The 18,153-nt window shown below is 44.3% G+C and overlaps 1 protein-coding gene across 2 annotated transcripts in view; it reads left to right on the top strand.

Moving 5' to 3' along the window:
* GSDME (gasdermin E) overlaps positions 1-18,153 on the top strand; it is a 65,122-nt gene that overhangs the window by 30,042 nt on the left and 16,927 nt on the right. For both annotated transcript variants that reach the window (XM_060632731.3, XM_060632732.3), the window contains 3 exons: positions 9,480-9,651; positions 11,281-11,401; positions 16,337-16,498. In XM_060632731.3, the coding sequence (XP_060488714.1) occupies positions 9,480-9,651; positions 11,281-11,401; positions 16,337-16,498 (455 nt within the window). The remainder of the gene's footprint in view (positions 1-9,479; positions 9,652-11,280; positions 11,402-16,336; positions 16,499-18,153) is intronic.

Raw genomic sequence — 18,153 nt, 5'->3', positions numbered from 1 at the left:
CGGGTGCAGTGTGGTCACTGTATGTAAGCCCTCATTAAATATAAGCTTCATAGCCAGTTCTCATTTTACAGATGTGCAAACTGAGGCTCAGAGGAGGTAATAACCCAGTGAATAGGAGATAAAGCTAGAAAGCATCTCCAGAAGGAGTACAGGTGTCTGTGTTGACACAGAGCGGCCTGCTACACAGAAGTAGGATGATCCCTCAGGAGAATGGGGGCAGGGAGGGTCCAGCAAGTACATTGAATGAGGAAAAGGCACTCTTCTCCCCATTTAGTGTTACTTCCCTTCACTTGCCTCTGGATGTGTTTCTTTGGGTCTAACCCTTGGAAGAGTGATTATATGGTATCTCACATCTCGATGGCCTTCTGTTCTTGCTTTCATATTGTCCCCCAGGAAGAAAAAGGAACCTTGGGCTGTCCTTAAAAGTATGTGTGAAGAGGACAGAGAACATCTGGCTGTTCATTTTCTTACAGGAGAGCTTTTGTCTCCTTCCTCCTATCTATGGACATTGATCTCTGGCCGGACTGGAGAAGAGAAAGTTTTTTTTTTTTTAATTTCTTTATTGAGGTATAATTGACACATCATATTATATTAGTTTCAACTCTACAATGTAATGATTCAATATTTGTATACATTGCTAAATGATCACTATAATAAGTCTAGTTAACAGCTGTCACCGTATGTAATTACAAATATTTTTTTTTCTTGTGGTGAGAACTTTGAAGATGGACTCTTCTAGCAACTTTCATATATGTAATATAGTGATCCCCCTTACCTGTGGGCAGTATGTTCCAAGACCCCAGTGGATGCCTGAAACTGTGGATAGTACCTAACTCTGTGTATAATACATTTTTCTCTATGTGTATGTACCTATGATAGAGTTTAATTTATAATCCCTTAAATGCTTAATTTATAAAGAATAATAAAATAGAACAGCTATAACAATGTTCTGTAATAAAAGTTATGTGAATGTGGTCTCTTTCTTTCAAAATATATCTTATGTACTGTACTCACCCTTCTTATGATGATGATAATCATGAGAGATGGTAAAATGCCTGTGTGATGAGATGAGGTGAGATAAGGTGTACGATGTAGGTACTGTGATGTAGCCTTAGGCTACTCTTGACCTTCTGATGATTCATCAAAAGGAGGATCATCTTTCAGACGATGGCTGACCATGGGTTGTTGAGACAACACATAAGGGGGGGCCTACTGTACAGTGTTACTAACTAGAGTTCCTATGCTGTACATTACATCCTCATGACTTATTTATAACCGGAAATATATACCTTTTGCCCCCCTTCACCCATTTTATCCATCCCCAACCTCCCACCTCTGGCAACCACCAATCTGCTCTCTGTACCTATGAGTTCTTGTTTTTGTTTATTTTTCTGTATTCCATAGATCATACTGTATTTCTCTTTCTAAGTCTGGCTTATTTCACTTAGCACAGTGTCCTCAAGGTCCATCCATGCTGTCCCAAATGGCAAGATTTCATTCGTTTTTATGGCTGCATAAAATTCCATTGTATGTATGTATCACATTTTCTTCATTCGTTCATTAAAGGGCACTTAGGTTATTTCCACATCTTGGCTGTTGTAAATAATGATGCATTGAATGTGGGAGTGCGTATACCTTTTCAATCCAGTGTTTTGTGTCCTTTAGGTACTCAGAAGTGGAATTGCTGGATCATATGGTAGTTTTATTTTAAATTTTGAGACCTCTGCATGTGGTTTTCACAGTGGCTGCACCAATTTACATTCCTACCAACAGTACATGAGGATTCTCTTTTCTCCACATCCTTGGCAACACTTGTTATTTCTTGTCTTTTTGAAAGCAGCCATTCTCAGGTGATATCTCATTTTTTTTTAAAGTTTATTTATTTATTTTGAGAGAGAGTGTGCGTGCATGTGCATGTAGGAGGGGAGAGGTAGAATCCCAGAACCCACATGGGACTCAATCCTGACATAGGGCTCAATCTCTTGAACCGTGAGATCATAATCTGAGCTGAAATTAAGAGTCAGATGCTTAATTGACTGAGCCATCCAGGTGCCCCTCACTGTGGTTTTGATTTGCATTTCCCTGACGATGAGTGATGTTGGCCATTCTTACATCTTTTTGGGAAAAATGTCTATTCAGATCTTCTGCCCATTTTTTAAATTGGATTTTTTTAAACTATTGAGTTGTATGAATTCTTTATGTATTTTGGCTGATAACTCCTTATCAAATATATGATTTGCAAATATTATTTCTCTTTCAGTAGGTTGCCTTTTCATTTTGGTGATGGTTTCTTTTGCTGTGCAGAAGTGAAAACTAAAGTTTGATGTAGTCCCACTTATTTTTACTTTTGTTGTTTTTGCTTTTATTTTTGCTTTTGGTGTCAGATTAAAAAAATCATCAGCAAGCTCAATGTCAAGGAATTTACTACTTACATTTTCTTCTAAGAGTTTTATGGTTTTAGGTGTAATATTCAAGTCTTTAATTCACTTTGAGTTAATTTCTGTGTATGGTGTGAGATAGTGGTCCAGTTTCATTCTTTTGCATGTGACTGTCTAGTTTTTTCTCCGCACCATTTATTGACTGTCCTTCCCCATTGCATATTCTTGGCTCCTTTGTGATAAACTAATTGACCATATGTGCATGGGTTTATTTCTGGGCTCCTTATTCTGTTCCATTGATCTGTGTCTGTTCTTATGTCAGTACCATACTGTTTTGATTCCATTGCTTTGTAATATGGCTTGAAATAAGAGATTATGATGTCTCCAGCTTTGTTCTTTCTCAAGTTTGCTTTGGCTATTTGGGGTCTTTTGTGGTTCCATGCAAATTTTAGAATTGTTTGTTCTATTTCTGTGAAAAATGCCATTGGTATTTTGATTGAGATTGTGTCAGATCTGTAGATTGCTTTGGGTAGTATCTTAACAATGTTAACGTTAATTCTTCTAATGAGCACAAACTATCTTTCCATTTATTTGTATCTTCAATTTCTTTGATGAGTGTCCTATAGTTTTCAGTGCACAAGTCTTTCACTTCCTTGGTTAAATTTACTCCTAGGTATTTTATTCTTTATGATGTAAGTGTAAATGGTATTGTCTTCTTAATTTCTCTTTTGATTATTTGTTACTAGTGTAAAGAAATGCAACAGATTTCTGTATACTGCTTTTATGTCCTGCAACTTTATTGAATTTGTGTATTCTAATGGTTTTTTGGTGGAGAGTTTAGGGTTTTCTGTATGTAATATCATGTCATATGCAAATAGTCACAGTTTTTCTTATTTGGATGTGTTTTGATTCCTTTTCTTGCCGAATCGCTTTGGCTAGGACTTCCAATACTATGTTGAATAAAAGTGGTGAGAGTGGGCATCCTTGTCTTGTTCTTGATCTTAGAGGAAAGCCTTTCATATTTTCACTGTTGAGTTTGAGGTTAGCTGTGGGCTTGTCCTATATGGCCTTTATTATGTTGAGGTATGTTCCTTCTATACCTACTTTGCTTTGTCAAGAGTTTTTGTCATAAATAGATGTTGAATTTTCTTTTTCCGCATCTATTGAGATGGTCATATGATTTTTATCTTCATTTTGGTGTATCACATTGATTTGCAGATGTTGAACCAGCCTTGAATCCCTGGAGTAAATGACACTTTGTCATGTCGTATTATCCGTTTAATACATTGTTGCATGGGTGCCCAGTGGCTTAGTTGGTTAAGTGTCCCACTTTGGCTTAGGTCATGATCTTGCAGTTTGTGAGCTCGAGCCCGGTGTCAGGCTCTGTGCTGACAGCTCAGAGCCTGGAGCCTGCTTCAGATTCCGTCTCCCTCTCTCTCTGCCTCTTCCTCATTCACCCTCTGTCTCTCTTTCTCAAAAATAAATAAACATTAAAAGAATGAAAAAGGAGTGCGTGGGTGGCTCAGTTGAGTGTCCGACTTTGGCTCAAGTCATGATACCACGGTTTGTGAGTTTGAGCCCCGCATCAGGTTCTGTGCTGACAGCTCAGAGCCTGGAGCCTGCTTCAGATTCTGTCTCTCCCTCTCTCTCTGCCCTTCTCTCACTCTCTCTCTCAAAAATGAATAAATGTTAAAAAAATACATTGCTGAATTTGGCTTGCTAATATTTTATGAGGGTTTTGTGTCTGTGTTCATCAGGGATATTTGTCTTAGCTCTCTTGTGGCCTCCTTCTGGTTTTTGTATCAGGGTAATGCTGGCCTCATAAAAGGAGATTGGAAGCATCCCCTCCTTTTTTATTTTTTGGAAGGATTTTTAAAAACATTTTTTAATGTTTTATTTATTTTTTTTAATGTTTATTTTTGAGAGAGAGAGAGAGAGAGAGAGAGAGAGAGAGACAGACAGACAGAGTGCGAGCAGGGGCAGCGCAGAGAGAGAGAGGGAGACACAGAATCTGAAGAGGCTCCAGGCTCTGAGCTGTCAGCACAGAGCCTGAAGCGGGGCTTGAACTCATGGACCGCGAGATCATGACCTGAGCTGAAGTTGGAGGCTCAACTGACTGAGCCACGCAGGCACCCCGGAAGGATTTTTGAGAAGGATTAACTAATTGTTTTTTGAACATTTGGTGGAGTTCACCATTGAAGCTGTTTTTTCCTGGGCTTTTGTTTTTTGGGAGGTTTTTGATCACTGATTCAATCTCCTTACTAGTAATAGATGTGATCAGGTTTTCTATTTCTTTATGATTCCAGTCCTGCTGGAGATTTATTCCAACCATGCATTTTAGAATTTATGTGATAAATTATTCATCTATCCATCACCTGGTGGGTAGGATAGGCATGGAGGTAGGGGTAGGGTACTCTGGTAGGGTAGGTACAGAGGGTACTCTGTCCTCCGGGAGCTTACAGTTTTTCCAGAGGTCTTTTTTAATAAGAAACATTTTTTGAATAATTGGTGTGTTCACGTGGTTAAAATGTTACAAATCAAAAAGGGAAAGGGAGAAAAGGGAAGGAGTGTCCTCCCGATCTTCCAGCCATCTAGTTCCCCACTCAAGCGGTAATTACTGTGAATACTATCTTCTTTTTCTGAAGACATTCTGTCCATGTTATTCAGTGGCTCTTAATGGGGCTCAGGGGAGGTGGAGCTAATTTAGACAACCTGGGGAAAGTTTTCTAAGGGCACGTTGCCACAGCCACCAGGTGATGGGGTCAGGGAGAATGAGCAGGCAGAGATATTCTGAAAAAGATTCCTGGAAGACTTGGGTATAAACCCCCCTTCCAGCCCTACCTGTGGGTCTAGCTAGACAGGCAAAATCTTTACATGTGGAAGTGGACATACTAATACAAGAGTTTGCTAGAGATGAAGGTCACATTCTGGTACAGCCAGAGGGTGCCCTCGCCCAGAGGGGCAAGAAAGCAGTGGTGGGTCTGCTGTGGCTGGGGGGTTGGGAGGCTTTGTGAACAGTTACCATCTACAACCTTTCTGGACCTCCATGTTCCTCATTTATGAAACTGCTAATCTAGGGTTTTAAATTTTCTTTCCCCTTGAATCCGTGTAGTGGTCTGGAGGAACCCATAAACATCTTTAAATGTGTACATGAAACATGGAGGATTTTAATGTAAATGGATTACACTGAAACCTGATGGTTTCCCCACTTAGTGGGCCCAGGGTATCCCTGTTGCACAGGGATCTATGCTCTGGGGAGGCCATGGCCATGTTCTGGCCCCCAGGAGCTGCTCTGCATCCTGAGCTGCTTGCTGCCTGCTGGTGGTAACTAGGAAAGGAGATGGGGAAAATTCCCTCTGAGCTGGCTTTGCAAAGAGTCCAATGAGGAATCCATTTCCCCCTGATAATTAGCTCCCTCTGTCTACATCAGGTCTTCTGTCCTCACTGAAGATGAGTAGGTCTGTGTGGTGTTGGGTTTCCAAAAGGTGGCAGCACTGTTCTGGGAAACAATCCCCAGATGGGTGGGGAGGGCCTGCCCTTGCAGCCCTGCCTGTGTAGCTCAGTGGAGTATTTGTGAGTCAGCCTGCGTGGGTCTTGTCCATAGTACTAACCTCCCCACTCAGCTGAGTCTCTCAGCTTTAGAGATGGACCCTGGCCAAAGCCCTGGCTTCTGTTCTTAGCTTGTGGTGGGGTCAGCCCGCAGGGGCCACTCTGAGGGCCACTAAGCCTCACAGGTGCGTGGCTGGATGGGCACACGTCCAAGGACTGGACCACCATCAGATGCAAAAGAAAGTTACGGTTCTGCAATGGACTTTGCTCCCTTTTGCTTCTGGTGTTTGGTGTGGGAGTTCTGGAGGGAGGTAGGCATTTTAAGCAATGCAGTCTTGGGCAGTTTAGGCTGATTTTTTTCTCTCCAAATAATTTAACATTGGCTAAGACAGCATCAAGCATTTGGTGGATCTGTTTAAGGCATGTGGTAGTGCAGTGATTTCTGGTGTGCCAGAGTCCCTTCAGACTCTGGGTGGCCTTCCATTGTCCCTCTGCTGTGAGTTCTGGGGTTTGGAAGCTGGAAGTTGCTGCTTCTGATGTGTGTGTTCACATGGGCTTGGTTCAGTACCTGAACTGTAATTGAAGCAGCTGATTTTCAAGAATCTGCTAGAAGATGAAATTGTCTATACTGTCAGAGTAGAGCATCAGAAGGGTCTGGTTCAAACGTATGTTTTGACTGGTGGATACACTGGTTCTCCTCTTCCAAGTCTGTGTCTCTAGAACCTGAACACAATCTTGGGAGGATTTACCTCTACATATCATTCTTTAAACTACACTGCTAACCCTCCATTTCCTCCATCTTCTATGTGTTCTTTCACACAGAGATGCATATATATATATATATATATATATATATATATATATATATATATACACACACACACACATTTGAATGTTCATTAAGGCAAAGAGACAGAGAAGCAAAAAAAAAAAAAACCCACAAGTTTTATTCATCCATTTATTCCAAAATTATATATGATTCCCTGCTATGTACTAGACACTGTCCTGATAGTAATTGGAGGGCACAGTCCCTACTTGCATGGAGTTTAGGGGGAAGAGGAAGATAATGTACAAATAAACAAATGTGCTAGAAAAGTATTAAGTCTAAATATGCTCTCCAGATAAGTGGTCTCAGGATGTGACAGTGTGACAGAGTTGTTACCGTGCACAGGGTGATCAGGAAATGCCTGCCACTCCTGAGGAGGTGACTAACATCAGCAAGATGTAGGAATTGGGACATGGCATTAAGGCTGTGGGGCAGGCACTCGCCTGTTGTGTTTAAGGCATGGAGAGAAAGCTGGAAGGTGGGATTGGCCATGGGCAGGGGCCGGATCACAGGATGTGATGTAGTCACTGAAGGTTTCTAAGCAAGTGAGTGAGAAAGTGCCTCCAACCCAATTAAATGACTCATATTCCCTTCAAGTGCACACATTGGGGTTTATTTTGGGCACCTCAGTAGAAGAACACCAGAAGGTAGTGGGAGCCAGCTGGAGTTCGTGTGGCATTTAACTCTGTGTTCACTGCATGTCCTCTCCTCTAGACCCCACACTAGCCCCCTCGAGTAGAGCACTGTTCCCATCCATCTATATAAGAAAAGCAAGGTGCGAAGGTAATTAGCCAGCTGGAGGGCCAGAGCTTGAATTTGAACCCCACGGGCTGGGCTCCAAGCCCCTGTTTCATTGGCCTTCCTGGAATGGACCCCTGGGTAGCTTTTTGTAGTTGTTGTCAATTTTTTTTATTACTTAATTTAAAAAAAAACCCATGATTTATTTGTTTATTTATTAATTCTGCACCCAGCATAGGGCTCCAAGTCATGACCCCAAGGTCAAGAGTCACACACTCCTCCTACTGAGCCAGCCAGGCCCCATATTACTTACTTAACATGTGTGAAATGTTGTTATAATTTGCATTTCTTTGACACTACTAAGATTGAGCACCTTTTCATGTATCTTTACTTTTTTTGTTATAAAATATATATAACCTAAATTCTATCATTTTAACCATTTAAAAATGTTTATTTTTGAGAGAGGGAGGGAGAGAGAAGGCATGTACGTGCATGCACAAGCAGGGGAGGGGCAGAGAGAGGGAGACAGCAAGAATCCCAACCAGGCTCTGCATCAGTGCAGAGCCTGATGTAGGCCTTGAACTCAGGAACCGTGAGATCACTACCTGGGCTGAAATCAAGCGTCGGACACTTAACCGACTGAACCACCGATGTGCCCCTATCATTCGAACCATTTTTAAGTGTACAGTTCAGTGGCATTTCTAAAACTTTTTGTCACTTTCAAATAGAAACTGTGTAGCCATCAAGCAAGAACTCCTCATTCTCCTTCCTCCCAGCCCCTGGTAACCTTGAATCTACTTTCTACCATGATGAATTTGCCTAGTCTAGGTATTTCATATAGGTAGACTCATCCAATATTTGTCCTTTTTTGTCTGGCATATTAGACCTAGCATACCATCTGCAGGGTTGGTTCATGAGTCGGCATGCATCAGAACATTATTCCTTTTCATGGTTGAATAGTGTCCCATTGTGTGTACATACCACATTTTGTCTGTCTATCCGATGATGGAGTTTCTACCCGGGACAGCTTTTCACATGGAGATAGGACCTTACTAACTACTCACTCCTGTTCTGAGGATACTTTCTGAACCCTGGAGAATCTGTGTTTGCCCCATGTCAGGGTGACCCTTACCTGTGTGTGGTTAGAGGTGCTGCTGAATTTTTTAAAGGTAATTAACCTTGAATTATTTAAAAAGCTCAAGATGAACACTGTAACTGTTGCTGTGTCAATATGGACTCTCCTTAGGTTCTTTCCTGTCCACCTCATAGATGTATCGCGTCAGAGGAGAACTCCGCAGGGGTTATTTCATTGTTTACTTCTAAGCCTGAAATCTGTCTCCTGTACATGGATAATTTAGCTTGTCCTGGAAATTCTCCAGAGTAGCCACATAGGAGCCCCAAGTCTGTGCTGGGGGGCCTTGAGCACAGACTGACTTCGGTTTCCTCATCTGTAAAATGGCATGAAACTTCTCCTAAGAGATTCTGTGTCCTTCCCAGACAGGTTAAGAAGCTCCTTTTTATTTCAAATCCAGTTTCTTCCTTGCTGTGGGAAGCCTGATCCTCTCTTCTCTTGAAGGAACTGGTCAGCATTCCCCCCATAATCCCACATTTCCTGTGATGGCTGTGGGCCCTCAGCCGTTGATGAAATGGTGAAACCGACTTTCCAGGGTGGAAAACTGGTGGATTTCAGCCCCTGCACTAGTTGGGTTTCTTTTCTTCGTCCTTGACAACCAGTGATGCTGTTCGGTAGGGAGCCCCCTGCCCTCCCGGGCAGCCTTTCTCTGGATGCCTGGAAGCTCCTGGGTGGCCTTGGGAAGTTTGAGTTGAGTCTTTCTGGATGAACTGCCCCCTCTCTCGTGGCCAGGAAAGAAGCAATGCTGGTTGTTACCCGCGTACTCTTGAGCCGCCGGCTGTGTGAGAGAAGATCCATTTGCTGCATCGATCTCCCCTGAGGCAGGAGGCCACTCACGGCCAGTTTCCCTTTTCAGAGCAATAAATCTGGGAAATCCTGTGCTGCAGCAGGTGCTGGAGAGGAAGAATGAAGTCCTGTGCGTCCTAACACAGAAGATAGTGACCACGCAGCAGTGTGTGATCTGGGAGCACATTCAGGTGGAGGAGCAGTGCGGCGGCGTGGTGGGGATCCAAACCAAGGTGGTGCAGGTGCGTGGCCGCCCCGGGGTGGAGGCACCGGGGCTGGAGGTCTCGGTCATCACGACCCGGGTCAGGGGCCTCTTGGGGTTGTGTCTTCGTTTGTCAGGCCTCTTCTGTAGTGAGCTAATAGAAACCCAACTCAAATTGGCTTAAACAAGAAATAATGTATTGGCTCGTGTAACTGAAACATTCAGGGGAATCTGAGTTCAGTTGCTGCTAGAAGGGAAATTGGACAGACGGTGTATGCTGCCTCCCCTGGGGTAGAGTCCCTGTCAGGTAGGTGCTCTCCTTGTGGTGTGGTGGCTCTTTGCTGCCACCCCAGGGGAGTGTGCTTCAGGGCTGGCTCTCACCATCGTCACTTGTACCCATTTCTGAAGCAGACCCAAGGCCAGGGCAACACAACCCTCGGAATGGTCAGGTGCCTTCCCCAAAAGAAAATGGGTCAAAGGAGCACTGGTCAGGCCAATACACAGATAGCTACCAGAGCCTTAAGGTCTGGTAGCCAGAGGTCTCAAAATGACCACTTTGGGATCGCTTGCCTCAAATTCTTTGTGGACTGAGCTAGGGAAAGTAAAGAGCAGTACATGTGTCTATACACAGAAAAACAGATGCTTCTGGATTAAAATAGAAGCAGTCTTATTACCAGGCTGATCCCTGAGCCAGTACTAGACTTCTGTGGAACAGGAAGCTATCAACCCCAAACTGTTTCTTCCACAGTCTACCATGGTGTCTGATGACCTATTCTCAGAGATTTGTTTCTTGGAGTGACTTTTGACTTTTTCCAGAGAAAAAAGTTGTATTTGGAAGGAGGTGGAGACAGAGGTTGGGTCTGGAGGTGGACTCTCCTTGGGGCAGGAAGGCTGGATAGCAGCGATGAAGGAGGGGCCTGATGGGAGGCGGCTTTGGCCAACCCTGCCAGTGTTTCTGCCTGTGGTGACCCCACTACAGGCCTGGCGCCTGCCTGGAAATCAGGAAGCTGGCTGTCCTCCCACCAACTGGGATCAAGTTGCTAAAAGGGGTCTCTGATCTTCAGTGTTGAGGCAATGATCTCCCCAGGCCGTCCTGGGAAGGGGTCATATTTGTAACAGTGTTGGAAGGACAGAGCTCTGCTGCCTGACCACTTGGCATCTCCTGGAAATCCTCCTCTCATGCCTCCAGCACCTCCCCTGGGCTTATTTAACAGCCAGTGTGCCAGCCACAGGGGTCTGGAATGATGCCTCTGGGGAGGTCCTTGCTCTTAGCTAGTTCTCCCAGTCAGGCACTGACATTGTTTGGGATTGTCATCATTGTCCGGGCTGTCACAGTGGTTACCATAATCCTCCGTGAGGGAAATGACAAGTTACCTTGCTCATTTATCTGCTTTATTCAGTACTGTTGACCTAGTCTCATTATCCCCCACACTCTGGAATCTCATTCCACAGAAGTTTGGCCATTTACTTCCCAATATGTGCATCACATCATGAGGCCCACAAGGATCACATCCTTACATCTGCTGATTGGCTCCTATTTTCCACTTGGTTCCTCGGGCATTTGCTCAATGTTTTTGTATGCAAGGCCCAAGGCTGGCCACAGTGGGGAGGCAGAGAGAAGCCTGGGGAAGTCTGAGCTCATGGGGGCAGCTTGTGCTCTCACTCACAGGTGTCAGCGAAGGAGGATGGGAGTGTCATCAAGGACACCAACGTGGTGCTGGAGATCCCGGCTCCCACCACCATAGCCTACGGCGTCATCGAGTTGTACGTGAAACTGGATGGCCAGTTTGGTGAGTGCCGCCTCCTGCCCTGGGTGTTAGGGGAAAGAGATGGGAAGTGTGGGGATGACAAGTGTGGATGAACTTTCACCAGCACGGCACAGGGTCTATGCTGTGGGCATGCCATCAAACAGACTGTGGATCGGCCCTGGTGCCATGGTGTCCGTGAGGCAGGTTGTGGATGTCGCTGAGCATTAACTCTCCATCTCTGGAACGGGAAAGGCATTCCCTCACCGAGCTGTGGTCAGGATTACATGCGATGAGGCATGTGAAGTGCCTGGCATAGTGGTTGTTTATTAACAGCCTCAGCTGTTAATAATACTATCAGCATTCCACCTTCCTTCCCCCAACATGAAGCCAAAAATGCTCCACTTGACCTTGCTCTGTTGATCACCAGTGTGTTCAAAGCTGGGAGATCCTGGTCATTGCATCATTTGAAGAAAACAAGGGCTTTAGCGTAGCTCATGTTTGCTGATCTTAGATGCTCACGGCTCCTTCCTCCTGCTCTTCCTGAGAAGAGGTTGTGTCGAACCTAAGAAAACTGACCACTTCTTGGGGACATGAATGAATAAATGTAACATAATAATTGACTTTTTAAGGTATGGTAATGGTATAGTTATGTTTATTAAAAAAAAGAGTCTTCTGTTAGAGATTATACTGAAGTCTTCACAGATGAAATGGTAACATGTCTGTGGATTGCTTCAAAAATAGTCCAGGTGGAATGTAAAGGGTGTATGCGTGGGGTTGGAAGAGGTAAAGAACAATTGTTGGAGCTGGTCACTGGGTATGAGGAGGTTCGTTGTACTACTCTATTCTTGCGCCATTTCACGTTTTCCATAATGAAAAGTTTTAAAAGGTGTGCCTTGATACACCATGCACATATCTCTTGGTGTCCCCTGTTCTTCTCCTGTTTGTTCTCTGAAGTGGCAGGTTAGGGAAGAGGAAGTTGTCCAGGAGGCAGCTTTTTGTGTGCACTTGGCCCACACGAGTTAACTATGGCATTGAGCTACAAGTATAGGCACTTAGAACACTGATGGTCCTTACCTGACAGTCACAAGCTCCTGGGCACGTGAGGAGCCAAAGAAGAGATGCGTGAGGCCTGGAATGCAATGGTGGAGGCTCCACTTTCTTTTCACACATGGAGCAGCCTGCATTTCAGGGAGGTGACACAGAGTGAGGGTGTCAGGTTTTTAGACATCGTTCTGCAGAGACTCCTTAGGAATGCATGAACTAACAGAAATACCAAGAATTGTGACCTACAGGCTTCAGGCCATGGTTCCAGATTTGCGTCCTTGTTTGGCATTTTTATGATTTTATTCTGTCTCTTTGGAAGTCTTCTACTTGAACAAGATTGTCGCTCCTGTTTTTGTTATCAGCATGTTACCACATGCACTTACGTGATTCCAGCCCAAGATGTTTAGGCCCGGTTATCCTGTCCAGATGGGTTGGTAGTCGAGGGGTCACATTTATTAGCCTTTGGAAAACTTGGCCTGCACCCAAGGATGCTCATGAGTGCTCTGAGGACCTTTGGTGGCCGAGACCAGGCTGGGGCTACCATTCAAGGCTGTGGGGCCTGTGGGGATCCCCTTCCTGTTTCTCTGAGGAGGTGGCAGTGCCCTGCCACTTGCAGCTCTGGTGGGGCACCTGCAGAGGGCCTCTCTTTCTCAGACAGGATTGGAAAGACACAGCCTTGTCTGGCTGGCTCTCCTGTTTACATTTCAATTTCCAGCCTTTTATCTTGGCTGGCTTCTGCTATCTTTGAAAATATGCTCCTCTTTGTGCTGTTGAGAAGAGGTCCCCAGGGGAAATCGTGGAGGTTCTTTTGGCTCACTTCCCTCACCCCGGCCTAGGAAGCCCCGCTCCATTGCCCTTTCCCACTGCCGAATCTGTGCCTGTGCAGCCTGGTGGCCAGGCTGACTTTCTGTGCGACTCATAGCCTGATTTTTAAGCCAGTTTTGCTCCCCCCTGCCTTTTCCCCCATCTGTGTTCCACGGAATATTCTGATCTGGCTTCATAAACATAGATTTGCAGGGGCCAGAAGGGCCCTTAAGAGGCTGCCTGATGTCTCCTCCCCACCTTCTGAGAGGGGATACATTGGACAAGGATCCTGTTTGTCCTCTGAAACTTTATGTGGAGGCCGACTCCTCTGAGTCCCTTGTGGGAGGCACCATGTGGCCTGTCGAAGCCAAGAGATTCTCTCATCCATGACCCCTTCCTTCACCAATAGCTCTCCTCTTATAGCCAATCATAGACGTCGTTTTATGGTTTTGAACTTTAGCCTTGTACTTCGTACAATTAGGCATTATGCCAGTGTCCTTTCAGTGCATACTTCTGATTGGATGCCCTGTGGACATGAACCTGTGCCCCTGACTCAGCCTCGGTCAGTGCACTTGTCTGCAGGTCTACTGGCCCCAATAGCATTTCCCCACCAAGTCCCGCCACACACTCTTAATTGGCTTCCCCGCTTCTGTGAATCTTTCCCCATCTGTTCCATCCTAGCAGTATAACTAATATGATTCTTTAAAAATAAAAATGTGGTCATTTCACACACCTGCGTAAACACCCTTCAAGGGCTCCTTTTGTCCCAAGACAAAGTCTGCATTTCAGGTGTGTTGTGGTCCAGCCCCAACAGGTGTCTAGCCTTCCTTCTAATCTCCAGATGCTGATGTAGCCATCTGGCCAGAGTTAACCCACTGTCTAGGAACACTCGTCTGGCCCTTGTTCCAGAGCCCCATGACTGCCTGTGTGCTCTCTGCCCTCTTTGTCCAGCTAATTCTTACCAAAACTTTAGGAGGCTCCTTAGACACTGCTTCATCCAAGAAACTTTTTCTGGTTCTCTCTCTGCTCTTGCCATTTTGGCTTCAGGGACCTGTGCACCTCCTCCAGTACCCCTATGCTATGTCTTCCCACTAGTAACATACTTACTGTTGAGGCCTGGACTATAGTCCTTTTGTGTCACTGGCTCTTGGCACAGTGCCCAACACCAAAAACAATGAAAGAATTGGCAGTGTCTCCAGGGGTCTGTGCATGTGTATAGGCAAGAGTGGTGCTGATGCCATAGACTCCTAAATTACCAGCTGGGGGGCCTGCCTGGCTCTTGGCAGGATTTGAGCCTATGTTAATTGTCATGGTGGCTGTCTTGGGGGAGCAAGGTTAACACCTGAAGCCTGGTTCACATTCATCTGCCTCAGTGCCTGGTGCCAAGGGCACAGTGAGCCAGGGGTGCCCCAGGTGCCCCAGATGCCCAGGGGTCGGATGAGTACATAAAGGATTGTTTCATTTGTCTTTAGATAGCCATTTGATTTTTGCCATTAGTACCCACAAGCAAGTAAAAATATGTGCTAATCCTCATGACATCCATATTTTAATTCTGTAGCCTGTGCTTAAGTACACAAATGATTAAATAGAAGCATAAGGGGCACCTGGGTGCCTCAGTCAGTTAAGCGCCCGACATTGGCTGGGGTCATGATCTCATGGCTTGTCGGTTCCAGCCCCATGTCAGGCTTCTGTGCTAACAGCTCAGAGCCTGGAACCTGCTTCGGATTCTCTCTCTCTCTCTCTCTCTCTCTCTGCCCCTCTCCCACTCCCACTCTCTCTCTCAAAAATAAACATTAAAAACAATTTAAATAGAAAGATAAAAAGAGCCCTAATTCATGAGTGCACTTGCTATTTTTGCTTATTAAGGACATAATAACTATCACATAACTGTTACCTTAGGTTCTTAAATATGGACATATTTAAGGAAATATTTTATTATTTAAAAAAACTTTTTATTATGGAAAATTTATACATGTTCAAAAGTAGAGATAATACTATGAACTCCCATGTACCAGCTTTAATAACTGGGTTGATTTGTGTTTCATCTACAACTTGACCACCTCCCTCCATCCCATTCAATAATTTCGAAACAAATCCTAGGCATTGTATTGCTCTATCTATAAATACTTCAGTATATCTGAAGATGAGTCTTTTTTTTTTTTTTTTTAAGACCAGTTTTGCCTTTATATAGATTCATGGAGACTGTATTTATTTGAGTCTGGTCTTTTCACTCAATATGTTTGTAAGATTCACTTATACAATTGCAGAAATCAGAAATTCACTTTTATTTTTTATTTTTATTTCTTTTTCAATATATGAAGTTTATTGTCAAATTGGTTTCCATACAACACCCAGTGAGAAATTCACTTTTAATTGTTGAGTATTATTTTATTTATTAATGAATAAAAGACAAGACTTGAAAACTACAACCACATACCACTCGTATACTTATATTGTCAATAATACTTTAATATCATCAGTTCAATCAAATCAAATTTATTAATCAAATTCAAATTTTTTGTTTCAAACATGGGAAGATGTTTGATTTGGCTTTATTAAAAAGAAAACCACTAGGGACACCTGGGTGGCTCAGTCGGTTTTGTGTCTGACTTGGGCTCAGGTCATGATCATGCGGTCCGTGAGTTCAAGCCCTGCATCAGGCTCTGTGCTGACAGCTTGGAACCTGGAGCCTGCTTCGGATTCTGTCTCTCTCTCTCAAGAATAAACATTAAAAAAATTAAAAAAAAAAAAAAAAAAAAAAAAAAAAGAAAACCACTGGCCCCAACTGCTGTCATTTTAAAATGTACTCAATTGAATTTTTGCTATTTAACAGTTTGTTCAAGTCAGGCTAAGGAAATACTTCTGATGTTGAAAAGATTGCCTCCCACCTGTTCAGAGAGGACACACTGGAGAGCTTTATGTTGAGAACAACCATTTTCCTGTATTTCTAGGAAGTGGCTGACTTTTCATCAAACAGTGTAATGTGTAGGAAGTGGGCTTATGGGGTCAGAGAGTGGATGTGTTCCCCTCCACCCCCCCACTTCCCTATTAGGTAATCCTGGGTTTGAGATGTGCCAACAAGTCTCAGCTGACCCTATGCCTGGCTTGTCCTTTTCTCCCACATTACAGAATTCTGCCTCCTACAAGGGAAGCATGGTGGCTTTGAGATTCACAGAAGTGACTATGTCTTCCTGGACCTTTCGTCCTTTGAAGAGTTTCCGTTTTGGGAAATGCCAGATTCTGGACCAGGACCATCTGCCCTGGATTGGCCGATGAATGTTTTAAAACAAGGTATTGTCAGCAGGGTGGGCTGTGGTGATCTGATTGCTGCTTTAGTACTATACTTCATGAGGTGAGGTGGCCTTCAGGAGCGGTGACTCCTCAGCGACTTAGTGGAGAACATTTGAGAACAGAGGGAACAATGCTTCCAAGTCAGACCTAGTCCACTCAGCAGGATGCACCTCTGTGGAATCTTAGGGAACCTCAGGTCTTGGATGCCATGTTTTGAGGAAAGGGTGGAAGACTAAGGAGTGAAAGAGTCTGGGGTTTGGCATTTTCTTTCATTTTATCCATAGAAGACTCGCAGACTATTAAAAGTAGCTAGTTAGCAGCAAAGAGCGATATCCCAAATTTTGCATCTGTTTCGTTACATTCCAGCCTTCACTGCCAGCACAGGCAAGGCTTTTGTCAGCATTGCAAAATGCTCTCTTGGGGGCTCTTTATCCACGTGGCTTGAAGCCCTGCATCCGGTGAGGAGGAGGGGAGTACCTGTGACTTGCCTGCAGCAATTCCTTTTATTCTTCATAGGATTTTGTGTTTTAAAAAGTTGGCTTTTCTTGTGGTGGTGTGGGCGGGCGGGGGGTGGGGGCGGGGGGAGTGCAGTACGTAGCCAAAGAGGAAATGGACAAGGAAAAGGGGAAACAAATAACTGGGTAAGAACTTGGTAAAAAGAGCTAGAAACAGCTCAGAATGATCTGGAGAATGGCCAGGAGGATAAGAAGAGACTGTCATCTATGGGGCTTCAGAGGGTCCCAAACTAGAAGATACTTCTCTTTCTGTAGCAAAAGCATCAGGGTTGGAAGAAATGGCAGGGAAGGATAGGACTCTTCCATCTTGCAGGGCTGCAGGCCCCTCCTCTGCCTCCTTGAGACTGACAGTTGGGTCTGACTTCCAGCTGCCATTTAAGCATGGTCGTAGGTTAGGACACAACAGAGTGGCCCTGCAGCCGTGTACTGTGCTCCAGGGAAGGGACAAGAGTTCATGGACTGCAGCTTATCATTTCCTTTCCCACCAGTCCACTCTGTCAGTTGGCCATTCAAATCAGCCTGATGTGGAGTAGGGTGGGGGCCAGCCTGGCCTTTATGCCCTTGGACTTTACACCAACCAGGAAAGCTCTTCTCTCCAGGATGGCATGGCAAAGACCTAGCTGTATTTATAGAGAAGTTTTTGAATGGGTCAGTGACTGATGTGACCTGTTCCTCTCCATGGGGCTCTCTGACCATTGTGTGCTGGAATTTGCCATCAGCAGAGGTAGTGCATTATGTATTAGTATGCATTTCTGCATATGAAACGGTTTTGGTTTATCAAATCTTGTTTTTAAATCCTCACTGGGCTTAATTTACTAGAAGTATTTCAGTGTTGTTTAAAAAAATACAGAAAAGATTTTAAGGAGAGAGCCTCAAGCACCCTGCAGAAGATGTGCATAACCCAGCTGGTGGGTCTGTGCACCTGCCCATTCTCCAGGATGGGTGAAGAATAATGAATGGGAAAAATGGAATGGCTGGTGTTTGCCATAAAAATAGGGTGCCAGACTCTTTGAAAAGTAAGCATTAAATATTAAAGGATAAAAATATGCATGGTATTAAAAGAAAGGACATGGAAAATAATGGACTTTGGAGTCTGCATGGCTGCAAAGCCCTATCAAAGTATTGAGTGATGGTTAGTAA

This window comes from Panthera onca, chromosome A2 (assembly GCF_046562875.1).
Source record: "Panthera onca isolate mPanOnc1 chromosome A2, mPanOnc1 haplotype 2, whole genome shotgun sequence".
Lineage (NCBI taxonomy): Eukaryota > Metazoa > Chordata > Mammalia > Carnivora > Felidae > Panthera > Panthera onca.
Note: the sequence above shows the minus strand (reverse complement) of the source record. Positions and strands in the feature narration are given on the sequence as shown.